The sequence below is a fragment of the Vanellus vanellus genome (assembly GCF_965231255.1).
Source record: "Vanellus vanellus genome assembly, chromosome: 4".
In the NCBI taxonomy this organism is placed as follows: Eukaryota; Metazoa; Chordata; class Aves; order Charadriiformes; family Charadriidae; genus Vanellus; species Vanellus vanellus.
In genome coordinates this window covers 15477611-15490222 of record NC_138909.1, presented here as the reverse complement: position 1 = coordinate 15490222, position 12612 = coordinate 15477611, and the positions used below count along the sequence as shown (strand labels likewise).

General features: G+C 38.6%; 1 protein-coding gene across 1 annotated transcript in view; it reads left to right on the top strand.

Moving 5' to 3' along the window:
* The window catches only part of ZNF827 (zinc finger protein 827), a gene marked incomplete at its 5' end in the record, with an annotated part of 110933 nt that overhangs the window by 49372 nt on the left and 48949 nt on the right, over positions 1 to 12612 (top strand). Inside the window, one exon of the mRNA XM_082483123.1 lies at positions 7200 to 7433. Within this exon, the coding sequence (XP_082339249.1) occupies positions 7200 to 7433 (234 nt within the window). The remainder of the gene's footprint in view (positions 1 to 7199; positions 7434 to 12612) is intronic.

Sequence of the window (12612 nt, the reverse complement as noted above, 5' to 3'; positions counted from 1 at the left end):
TGCTGTCACTTGATGTCATCAAGCTCTCTCTTTGAAGTGTCTCTCCAGATTCACATTTTCATAATTTCCGTATAGACATTTGATTTAAAGTAAAACTGAAAAAGGGCAATAGCATGCCTAATTAAAACTTGGGCAAATAAAATCTTGTACTGATCTTTGCCACTGATATATCACCACTCTTACAATCTCTTTTTTCAGCAATTGCTAGTCTTACATCTGCAATTTCCTAACATCCTTAAAATCACACCCATCATATTTTGCACCTTGAAGTAATATGTAGGATTTAGCAAGATAACGCACTGTAGATTCTGTTCTAATTCAGTCGTTTAAAATGCAGGACGACAAACTGCTTTATTGTATACTCCGCCCATTGCAACTTAAAAGAAGACATGAATATGGTTCTGCACCAGCTCTTACTTACTTGCTTACAATGTAGTTTTAATACCTACACAAACTCTCATACTTGGAGTATAAGGCTGGACTAGACTGATGGCTCTTTTGTTTCCCTGATTACACCATTACTGTGGGCAGAAGTCCTAGCTCAGGAGCCTTTCTGTCACATCTATCCAAAATGGGAATTGAAGACATTGTTAGTTCAATCATCACTGATTGTTTGGTTTGGTTTTTGTTTTCTTAAACAAATATAAAGGTCAGTCTGGTGGTGTTTCTCTCCTTCTTTGTTTCTGTTCCTTTGTAGAGAGAAGAAATTTTCATACTGCAAACAATTCTTCCCTATCGGCAACAAATTTCCCTTTGCTCCTTTCACTGTCCTCCCCCTCATTTCTCCAGCTTTGCCTGAATTTCATCTATTATACTGTTTTGATTTTTACCCGGAAAGGGCAAGATGGTCTTGCCAAATACTGCAACATTGTTTTAGCAGATGGGACTTTGGCTGTATAACATCTTAGGGTGTGGGGGGATGTGTGATCCTACAGGTGCTCTAGCCGTTTGCCTAATTCCTCCATTGCACTTGGACTGGAACATTGGGAAATTTTGAGGGGACAGTAGCAGGACCAGTCATTCTCCAGTGCTGTGTCTCATTTTGCTTGACTATAGCTCCTTAAATGCAAAACACCTTTAGAGAAAATCGGGATAGTTAGCTGGCCTTTTTTTTAACCTCTGCTTACATATTTTTAACATACTTGAGCAAGATGGTTTGGAAGACTTCATATTTTAAGTGGTCTCTGGAAGCCCAGAGGCGGCAAGTCTTGGCATCGTCGTACTTCTCATGATTGTCTACTCTGCCGTTCCTCTGCTTTGATAAAAAGAAATGTTTTAATGCTGAGTGCCCTTGAGTCACAAGTAGCTTTTTCATTGATAGTTCCCATCCTCTTCCTTGGAGCTCTATAGGTTAGTTTATTTGGCTGAGGACAGAGTAGAAGGCTTTGAAAATGAGCTGTAATTGAGTTAGCACTCCCAGGAGGGTTAGGTAACATGAGGTGCTCTGGGACAGATTAATACTCCCGGGCAGAAGGCACTAAAAAGAAATGAGAGACCAGCTAGACTGTCCTGCCAGAAGAACAGTATTTCTCCTTTTGGGCCACTTACAGTGTAGACAGCCTCTATGTTCAACAAGGTGAACATAATTTATCAGCCCAATTGGATTTTAGACTGGAGATTCTCCAACAGGTTCCAATTGCATAGATTTTTCTTGCAAAGCAATTAGCTCACTGGTGGCTTCTTCTGCAGTGGTTGTACCCCTTACTCAGTTCTTGAACGTCATCAAATGCAAGCCATAGTCTCCATGCAGAGCACCAACACCTACCTGCACATTTCAATTACTGGAGCGAAAATAGTAGAAGACTCAAGTCATACCATTTATTGACCCACAGCTGCCTTCAGGATGATGAGATGCCCAGTGTCTGGGAAACGTGTCTTCCAAATACTGCGGAACTGATCTATCAAAGGTCCTTGGATTGTTTTAACCACTGCAGCTCACAACTAACCACCTGGAATGGAAGGCTTGCTGTCTCATTTGGATGCCGTAACTCCAGTAAGACCTGGATAAAACACAGTCCTTTCTTCCTCAGGTGGAAGTCATGCCATAGTTCTCTTGCCATGGTGGTTCTGAGGAGAATCACAAAGGGAGGTTTTCCTGCAAGATCTCAAGGAAACCCATTCAATTTGCAGTGCCTTCTGGAACGTGGCCTTGCTTTCCCCTTTTCCCTCAGCATGACTGACCTGCTCTCTCTCTTCTTTGTAGCTGTAGTCAGGCATCACTCGTAAAATTATATGATGGTGCAGCAGTGTACTGTGGCATTTTCATCACAGTTCCTTTCGACCCAGACTCTGTAGATGCTTTTTCTCGTGGCCTTTTTTGTGGCAGAATTTTTGTTGTGGATTCTTTTTTTCTTTCTCATGTTCTTTGCTCAGACAGATGGAATGGTGACCAACTCCTTGCTGATTGTGACTTGTAACATTGAACTTGGCTTGAAGTAATCAGCCCATTTTTCCCCTTTCAATTATAAACAATTTGAGCATTTAGAAATCCTTATAAGTGGACTGATGCAGTTAGCAGCTTCTATCAGAGTGTTTCGGATTAGTGGCAGATGCCCAGAGCTTTTCTTGTGGCATTTGTCAGTTTGAGGAAAGCGTTATAACTTTTATCATCTTCTTTCCAAATGGATCAAATTATTTCAGTTTCCAGGAAGATAAAAATCAGCAGTCTGGAATCTTTGATCTTTTGGGTTTGGGGTTTTTTTTTGGATATGGAACAGAATGGAACAAATAGAGAATTATCTACCCTGCTTGAGAGACTTCTGCCTGTTTGTTGCATTTGCTGGGTGGCACTTTTTTTGGTGTGTTTTTATCTTGCTGAGTATTTAAAAATTAAATTACTGAGTTTTTTGGATTCAGTCTGCAGGCAACACATCCTTCAGTCCGTTCTCGTTGAAGTTCAGAATGAATATAAGTTTAATTCAAATTAAGTGTAGGTATGTGTAACTATTTTTGTATGTAGATAGAATATGTTATTCCTTCTAGGGAGTAATAATTTTGTAGTTCAAGAATAGACTTCAACATCATCTTTTTAATCCTTGTCTAGTTCTAATATAGAAGATTCCTCAATCATACAGTTTTCTAAAAACTGGTCTCAGTCAACTTTTATTTCCCTTATTCACAGTGTTTTCTCTTACATCTGTTTATTGTTCTCCCTAATATGATTAGTGGACGTATCATAGTTGCTATTTCCCATGTGTTAGCAATTTTGCCCATAATTGTGGTGGATCCAAGATGAGACAGAGCAAGAGCGGTGGGTTTGGGGTGGTTTGCGTTTTAGTTTTGGGCCGTTTTTTTTTTTTCCCCTCTAGTTTTAATGTATGGATCTGATAAACTGGACAAACTCCCCCTATTCTTTTAATTGTCCTTCTATTTAGGCTTCATTTACATTGGAATCTGCTTTGGTATATTTCAAGAAAGAGTAAAAGCCCCATTGATTGAAGCAAAAGTCCCACTAGTTGAAGCAATTGAGTTGGAAGTGACCCAATAGTTGTCTGATTTCTGTTTGTTTTGTTCTCTGGGGGAAGAAAAATGAGGTAAATAGCTTTTCTGGTTTTGTGATTTGTCTACAATTAAAATGTTTGATTTTTGGAAAATGTAGTCAGTTCAAGGAATGTGCTGTCAGTTAATTAAAGAAGTATAATCCTGCTTCTTTCCTAATTTATTAATTCTGTCTTCTGTCCAAAGCAAAGCAGCTAGAGTAGGCAGAACTAGCAACATAGGTGAGAACAATAGTCTGGGTTTCTTTTCCCCTTCAGATAATACTGCCAAATGCACATCTTCAGGGCTTCCTCTGGATTGCGGGACCCTGACCATGTTTTATATTTTTCATAGGTGACTTCTTTTAGACACACAGAGACAAACTGAGTAAATAGATCTCATGAAGAGCTCGTTTAGATTATGGCTGATGTTGTGCTGGTAGATCTGTTGTCAACATAGTTTGAGCATTGTTAGCCTGAGTGGTGGCTCAGAAATGCGAGGGAGCGGTGGCTTATAGCAGCGTGTGCTGTCACAGTAAGAGAGATAATGTGTGGGGTAGGGAAAGTGAGACATGGGAAAGGATGGAAACTTGATGGATGCCCTGTTCAAGTCATTCTAGGTGTGTCACTGTCATGAAACTATTTAAACTCGGATGTGACCTACCTTGAATTTTTCGTTCTCTGAGCTGTTAGAACTTGGATTCATCTCAGTAGAGTTTGAGAATACCCTGGGATGAAAAGCACAGAGGTGCCACTTGTCACCTACCCTTGATTTGGGTCAGATTGGCTGCTTAGTTTTGGCTTGGTGATAAGAGGGTTTAACAAATGCTAATTTCTTCCAAAAGCACCCCCTTTGATCCTCCTTCTTGTGGTAGGGAAATCCATAAAGCATCTGCCAATGCATACTACAGCACCTGACTGAAACAAAGTCCCTAGTTTAAGGCTGTGATATTATCTGAATTCTGTTACAGTGATTCTTCTTCTGCATGGATGTCTTTACATTACTTTTAACCTGGCTTATAAAGGGCCTTGGTATATCGTTGCAAACTTATGCTGATCTATGTATGTGAGTTTAATATCACCTGTGTATTTTAAATGGTAAAAGCGAATGCTGACCTGGTCTATAGTGCTTCCTCTACCTTGTTCATTTTCTGCCCTGGTTCATGGGCAGATACAGAGCTGGTTTCACAGGTTAATGACTATTCGCAGTGGGTCATCTTTGCCTCTTCACTCAGACTCGTTTCCTTTGTTTTCTGGGACAATTTGAATTAATACCTTCTTGAAATGAATAAATTCAAAATATTTTCTTTCTCCAGGTTCTCTGAAAGTTCAGGCAGAATGCTCTTTATCAGTTGCACTCCTGGTGGAGGTATTTTTCATATCACTAGCAGCAAGAGTGGCATGTTTTAAAAGAAAAGGAATGGGTCTTTTTTTTTTTTTGCTGGTGACCATTCATCAGCCCAGGTCAAACCCCAGAATAGACTGAGCTAGAGAGATGTAGGCCTGGATAAAGAAGATAGATGGATTGTTTTTTGTAAGTACCTTGGTTCATACCTTGGTAAGGTTAAGATTTGTTTCAGAGCCTTAACCTGTATTTTGATGAATTAAAAGATGCTTTAATGTTTCCTATTTCTGCTTTTGCTCTTTAAAAAAAAAAAAAAAGAAAAAAAAAAGAAAAAAAAGAAAAAGCAATTCCTAATACTGGTAAAAGTGCTTATAGGTCATATTAAAAATTGCATATACAAGGTAATTTGATTTCTGAAGTAGTGAACAGCACCAATGTGTTTTATAAGTGTGCTTATGCGTACACTGTTTATACCATTATACCACTGGCTTTAATTTTGTTCTTTGGTAATGGTTGCCAACCAGTAAGAAAGGAGAAAAATCAAACAAAAATCAAACAACGTAACTATTGTGTTACAGGGTAATGTAGTAGATTATTAAAAAAAAAAAAAAAAAACAAAAAAAAACCAAAACACCCAACCAAAAACCAAACCCACAAAGAAAACCACAAAACAATAGACTGTGTGAAAATGAATAAAGCTCAGAGTAATAAGCGGAAGTGTCTATTTGTGATAAAGATGGCAATTGTACCCCACATTTTAGGGTTGAGGTCTCTGGGAGATGGTGAGCAATTCACAGTCGGATGCAGGAATTCAGATTATCTGGGAGTCAGATTTTGGAGGGACTGCTGAGAAGGAGAGTATCTGAGGAAATAAGCCAGGAAAGTGAGAAGCCGGAGAGTAGGTAAGAAGCAGTGAAGTGGAGGAGAAAGTAAACCAAGGGCTTAAGCAGGTGAATGTTGCCAGATTTTGTTGGGTTGATTTGACCTGTTAGAGCCCTGCCCCTTCAGTTGGATGTTACCATCCCTGTGATATGCCAGTTCCTGGGCTTTTCCTGTTCGTGTAATGGGTTTGTAAAGCAAACAGCTCTGCAGCAGGCAGTGCATGTTGCTTTCTAATGCCTTGCTGCAGCCTGTGAGAGGGGTGGTGGGGTACATCCTTCTTACCTGGTCCGAGTGAGGTTTGACAGAGCTTATCTGCTCTGAGAGGTGGGCAGGGGATTGTCATGTGGAAGGAGGAAGATATGTAGGAGAGGTAGTGAGGTAAATGGTGAGAGACATAAAAAGGTAACAAAATGGGGACGATGCCCTAACTTTCGTATTTGTGGAGACAGAGGTTTAGAGAGGTGAGAAGGATGTAAACTCATAAAAGTTTGTGGCACTGAACAAGTCATCTCCTGTGTGTTATTGGGAATTTTAAGTGAAATTTAAGAGAAAGCCACTAAGAGACAGGGAAGGAAGTATCTCTTAGTGGTCAAACATAAAGAATTATAAGAAGAGCTGTTGAAAAATAGTGCAACTTCTTTAGCCTTCTGTTTGTCATGCAGTCTGCCTGTGAATTTATATTGCTCGGGCTTGGAAGTATTGTTTAAGAGGCGTTCTTGTTTTTATCTTGTTCAACCAAATGCAGTGCAAAGGATCTACTGCTGTCAAGGGGTATTAGAAAGACTGTTCAAGAACAACATTGTTCATTGTTAGATTTTAAGCAGCTCCACGGCCTCTGTACCCTTCTCTGAGACTGCGCAGCTGCTTAAGTGGAGTATTTGAAAGGATTATTTTAAATTTGCTTTCTTTTTTTTTTATGGATGTAGAACCTGGAACAGTGCTTCTAATAGCATCTTCCAGTGCAGAGCTGTCTTCTGAAAATCCCTCTGTTTTCTTTCTTAACAAATACCAACTTTTAAGACCTAAGAATTTGCCATTCTTTTCCTTTTTACTCCGCTCCTAGGTTTCCTATCTTTCTACGCTTCATCTCTTGCCTCTTTTCCATGCTCTAGGAACTCAATATGTAGTACCCATGGGCTTTAGCCAAATTTGCCTTTATGTGAAATTATGTTTTAAACTTCCATCAAACCTATAGAACATCTACAAACCAATGACCAGAGGACTGTTTTTAGGAGGAGTAGGGGAAAAAAGTAAGAAGAGAAGGATGGTTTCTTGAGTTCTGGTACATGCAGTTATGTGTTCAGAACTGTCCCTTTGTACAAAAGATGCAGAAGTTTGTTTAACTCTTGAAGCATCTTTGAATACGGTTTGATGTGCTTGCTTCCAGTACCTGCTCTAGCATTTCTCAGGTTATGGTTTCTTCCTGTTACTAACTGCTCTATGATTATATATTACATACCTCATTAAGTCTCTCACTTCTTTCCTTCTCTTGACAGCTGCAAATCAAAAAGAGCCACTGACTCCTAAATTTAAAGTGAAAGAGGAGCCTAAGGATGAAGAAGCTGCAAGTTCAGCCTTGTCTCAGTCCAGCTATGTGTTCAGCCAGGAATCCGAAGCCTCAGCTCCAAACATCCCCGAGGAGAAACTCAAGCCACAGGAAGTGCAGGCAAATGTGATGAGGCAGGACATGTCAGTCAAGGCAGCATCTGAGCTCCTTATGAAGCTCTCAGGTAGGTAATTAATTTAATAATATGCAACTTTTTTTTTTTTTTTAATGTATGCTAGGAGGGTTACCTTGCAGAAGGAAATGTTTAGCTTTAGTAGCAAGTGAAGGAACAATTGAAAAGGTTTGTCTACACAGGTTCATATACATCTCAGTTTGGTCTGTTGCCATTGTATCTAATTATCTGTGCTCTGGTTTTCAAATTAATGACTATGGGATAACTTAAAAGAAATGATGCCTTAAAGCTTTTAGATGTTGTCATTTTTGAAATGTTGCAAAACATGTTAATACCAATTTATTCACACGTATCACTTCATTAACATCATAAGAATGTGTGTCTGCTGAACTATACCTGATACAGCTTTATAAATGATGACTTTTAAAGCCTTTTACTTTTTGTGACAGTATCTTGTGCTCAAATTATAAGATACACTGTTAAAAAAATAATGTAAACTGAGCCAGCTTTCTGCTGTTAGGGAGACCATTTGAGCTTGCCTACATTGCCTTAGTGATACATCCTTCTGCCAGACAGGTAAACAGTATGCATGTGTATACATATACGTACTGTTACAGCTGGAGAGAGTCAAATAAAAATGTATGTTCTGCTAATTATGCTTTGTCTAACTGTCAGAATCCAGGTTTAACTTTAAGGGAAACTAAAAGGATTGAATTCTCCCTGCTGGCAACAGGTTAAATGAATGATGAAAAGGCTTTGAACTTCTAATAGACTTCAATTTTTAAGACCAAGACATGAAAGTCAGTCTGGGTTCCGTACTTCTGCACCTAAAATGGATCAGTTACTTTTTAAGTCTCCTCCAAAACTGGACAAGACTTAATTTTTTTAAGTATGTCAAAGTCATGCAAGAGGTGCCAGTGTAAATGCTTACAAGTTTAGTAACTTCTGAGATGCCTGCTGAACCTATCTGAAATTAATTGGCTTGAATGGATGTTGTCAACAGTGAATTTGAACTCAAATTTATACCTGAAAGACTTTAACTGACTAGGATCTCTCTCATAAATTCTAACATGTAATTAAGTGTCTCCTGTGCGTACCTACACACTTTAATTTTCAGAAGAGTGTGAATCATTGATTTGCAAGCATTCTGTGTTAACTGTGCAAAAAGTGCTTCCTAGGTACAAAAGTTGATCAGAGCAGAAGTTTCTCAATTTTTCACAGATTCCCAAATGCAAAACACGTGGTTACTGATATAGTGCACTGTTGCTGCTGGTAACTGGTTCGAGTGTGGTGTTTTCCTGGCAGAACTTTACAGCCTAATGAATGTTAACCTGTGACTTTATTTTTCTTGGTGCATATAAGTTTAAATAACTATTTTCATAATGAAAGAGCTCCATAACTTAATGATTTCTCAAGTGCCTCAGAGACACTAGCGTTCTTGATTGTGAATCTTGAATTCATCACTAGCAGGCTGTGTTTAAATAGTTCTATTACAGACTATTATATTAGAATATTTTTGCCTTAAATATCTGTTTATATGAATGAAATCTGGCATATATAAAATCTTGGTCTTCAGTCACTTCTGTTGGGAACTCCCAGTCTTGAAAGGTTGTAGTAAGAAATACACTAGTTTAACATTTCACTTATGATCTCTTAGTGATTGAACATTTTTTGCTGATAGTGGTCTTTTTGGTTAACCTGTAGATTAGAAGGTAAAGAATTTTGCTAGGATTTACTCTGTTGGTATTGCTGCAGTTGGTATTCCTGAATCAGCCAGTGGGTGGGGTTGTACCAAGTTTATCACATACGCTTGTTTTCAACTTGCACTTTTCTGAATTACCGTCTAAGGCAGAAACTATAAAGGAGAAACACACTAAGATACAATTTAATGTAGGACAAATGTAAGAGGAATATCTAAGATCAATAGCCTCTTTAGTGGCTTTTTTTAATGTTTACTTTATCTGGTAGAATACTCGGAGATTAATATTGACTTCCCAGCTTATCTTAAGCAATTCTGCACTCAGTTTTTAGTGATTTAGAACTTAAACAATTAATCCACTTCTTCAGAATGAAGTGAAAACAAGAACGAGCTTCCTTCTTTTTCCTGGTACTGGAAGGAGGAAAAAAAATTATGGAAAGGAATGAGTACGTCTGGATGTTCTACTGTCTGTGGGAAATCTTCAGTCAAGTGCCCTTATTAGATTTGATATATTATATAAGTGGGTTTAAGTCAGCTCCTTCCGAAGTCTATATATTCTTGGTAAAGACTGAATGGATTACATCCTTGCCTTGTTATTTTCACTTTCTTCTGTGTAATACTGATGACCAAAACCTGCACTGCATACAAATTCAGCAAGGGATTTCCAACATAATAGTATTTTGTTTTCTGCATTCCTGACATACATGCTTCTGTTATCCCCTGAGCAATAATATTGCCGATTGTTGCAGCTTGTGGGAGCCTCTTGGGATTTAGGCATAGACCTTGCTGTTTCCTTTCATGTGAAGGATACACTGGTTTATATTTTTCACTGGGAAACCTTTTTTCCCAGGGAAACCTTTTTTCCCAAACAGAGATGCTGCGTTGCTAGCTCTTGGCTGAGCTTGTACAGCGTAGTGGAAGGCCTTTCCAGCTCTGGAGCCTGGTTTGGGCTGGTGCATAGTGTAGGAGAGACTTACTGCAAATCTCTAGCCCCTATAATAGGGGGCCTTGTCAGCCACTCAGAAACTACTCTGAAGCTAGGAAAAGTTAGAAGAATGAACATATTTTACTGTAGTAGAACATTAACAGAACACTTACTAGTTGTCATTGTAGAGGTAGATGTACAGAAACAAGAGAAAATCACACGCAGTCTTCTAGTTTTGGTTCTACTCTCATTTGGCTCTCATTAAGCTAAAAGCTGTCAGGACACTTGCATGCTTCTAGCACCACACAACCAGTGTTTAAGATCAGGCCCTTATCCTGCGTATTACTTTGGTGGAGTTGGACCTTATCTGGAGATGCTATACCCTTTTATGTCAGTTTTTTCTCCTCGGTGTTCCACTTGGGTTCAGATCTTCTACTTCACAGTTCACAAACTCGATACCTAGTCACTTGATACCTAGTTGCCCTTCTTCCAAAGGATTATTCAAGCTAAGAAGGCTAATGTCTCTTGGGCATGTCTAGGCAGAATCCATTTCCATCCAGATAGTCAAAACGAAACTTCCTAACAACTGATCTGCTACTTAAAAATAAATGAAATGCCCATTTGGAAGAAATGGTCTTTGGGGGTTAACAGGCAAAGTTCGAGCCTCACTACAGACTTTCAACCTACATTTTACAGAAGAACATAAAATGACTACCATGATTTATACGAATGTACAAAGGTGAGCTGTGAATTCTGTCCGTTACTAAGTCTTGACTGAGACTAGATCCAATGGTAAACAAACAGACTTGAGGAGATAGTGGAGTGGGGCATATTGCTCATCTCTGTTTGGAAGGGTGTCATCCCTGCGAGATTTTAAATTCCCAATAAATTTTGCACAAAATCACTTATAAGAAATGGAAGTAATGTATTTCAAATACACTTGAACCAGTTTTCTATGTTCTTACCAGTTTTCTTTCATGGAAAAGCTAATTTATTTCTCAAAATATTTAATTAAGTGGTGCACCCAGTGATCCCTGGTCAGTTTTATACAGTCAGTCTTGTAAATTGAAAGGTGGGTTTCAGAGGAGACTGAAATTTAAAAAAAAAAAAAAAAAAAAAAGTTTGCATTTACATGCTAATGTTTGAGTCTAAAAACTCATTTTCTATTGAAATAGTCATGCTGTTAATATATTTTGGGCATGTACTATCTTTCAGAAGCATAGAGTGTTTTTCCTTCTTGCCAAAAAATGAATGCATAGCTGGAGGTGTATAAAATCTATTCCAGGTACTGGCATTTTATAAGTCATATTTTACCCTGATGCCTTGAACTATGACATTAGTATGTCCCCGTCTTTCCTAGAAATGTTGTCTGAATCACATTTGCCTTTATTTCAGCTATATCTTATTTGCGAACTGTAGTCATTTTGCATTTCAGTAGCAACTCAGGTTGTTTTCCTCCTCTCTATTTTTTTCAGTGGGCCAATCCCCCATGTATTGCACATATCCTTGTTATCACTAGCAAATGCATGACCTTTGTGCTACTCAGTTTCTTTGGATTTTTTTGTACTTCAATCCTGGGGTCACACAGTGCTTCTTGTAATACACCAATTCCCCAATACCAACAATGTGTGATAATTTTGGGTTATCAGCGGACGCAATTAGTGCATACTTACTTTTTGTGCCAAGGTCATGAAGTAAAATGTTGCATACAATTGATTCCAAAAGCATTCTTAATCAACTCCATTTATTATTTAATTATATGACAATTCCTCTTTCAGCACAACTGGTTATTCCGGGTGTTTGGTGTTTGTTTTTTCTTTTTCTCTTTTTTGATTGTCTTTGTCTACTTGAAAATGCTTATGCTAATTTCCTGTTTCGTGCCTTGTAGTTTGCAGGTTTTTTGACACTATCTTACATTTAACTGAAACCACAGGGATTAAAACTTCTATTTAAAAAGAGGAAGAGAAAGAAAAGAGAGTGATAGTACAATTCTAATGAAGGCCAGAACACCTCAATGCTACTCCCATACCAAAACTGGCATACCGTGCGTTAGGGCACAGTGAGGCAAAAGACTGTCTGAGAAGGCTTTAAATTAGCTCATACCAAAACCAGCCCAGTCACAACGGCAGAGACGTTCAGAGGAACCAAATAACAGTATCAGTTTTAAAAGTTTGCTAACTGTCTATGTGTGTGTGACCGGACAGCCAGTATCGGATTTACCTCATTTTAAGGCTTGGCTGGCTTTATGCTTGGCTGTCATCAGCAATGTGAATTGACAACAAAAATGAGTCCATGGCTAGTAAGCTATCATTCTTAGCAGTCACAAAATCTTTACAGCTTTAGAGGGTTGCGTTGGCAGTCTTCTGGTTTATTGTTATTATGGTGAAGAAAAAGTACGTTACTACATTCTATGGGTGAGGTGGGGGACAGAGAAACTAACCTTCCCATATATTTCTTTTTCATAACTTTTTGAACTGTTCTGGGAAGTGCTTGTATGGAGCTAGGCTGCTGCCTTTGGAGATAGCTGTTGTCAGGACCTGGTAAGAGTCTCCATACCTAGATTGCAGGGGAACTGTCAAGAGTGCTTTCATCCCTGCTTAGAGAGC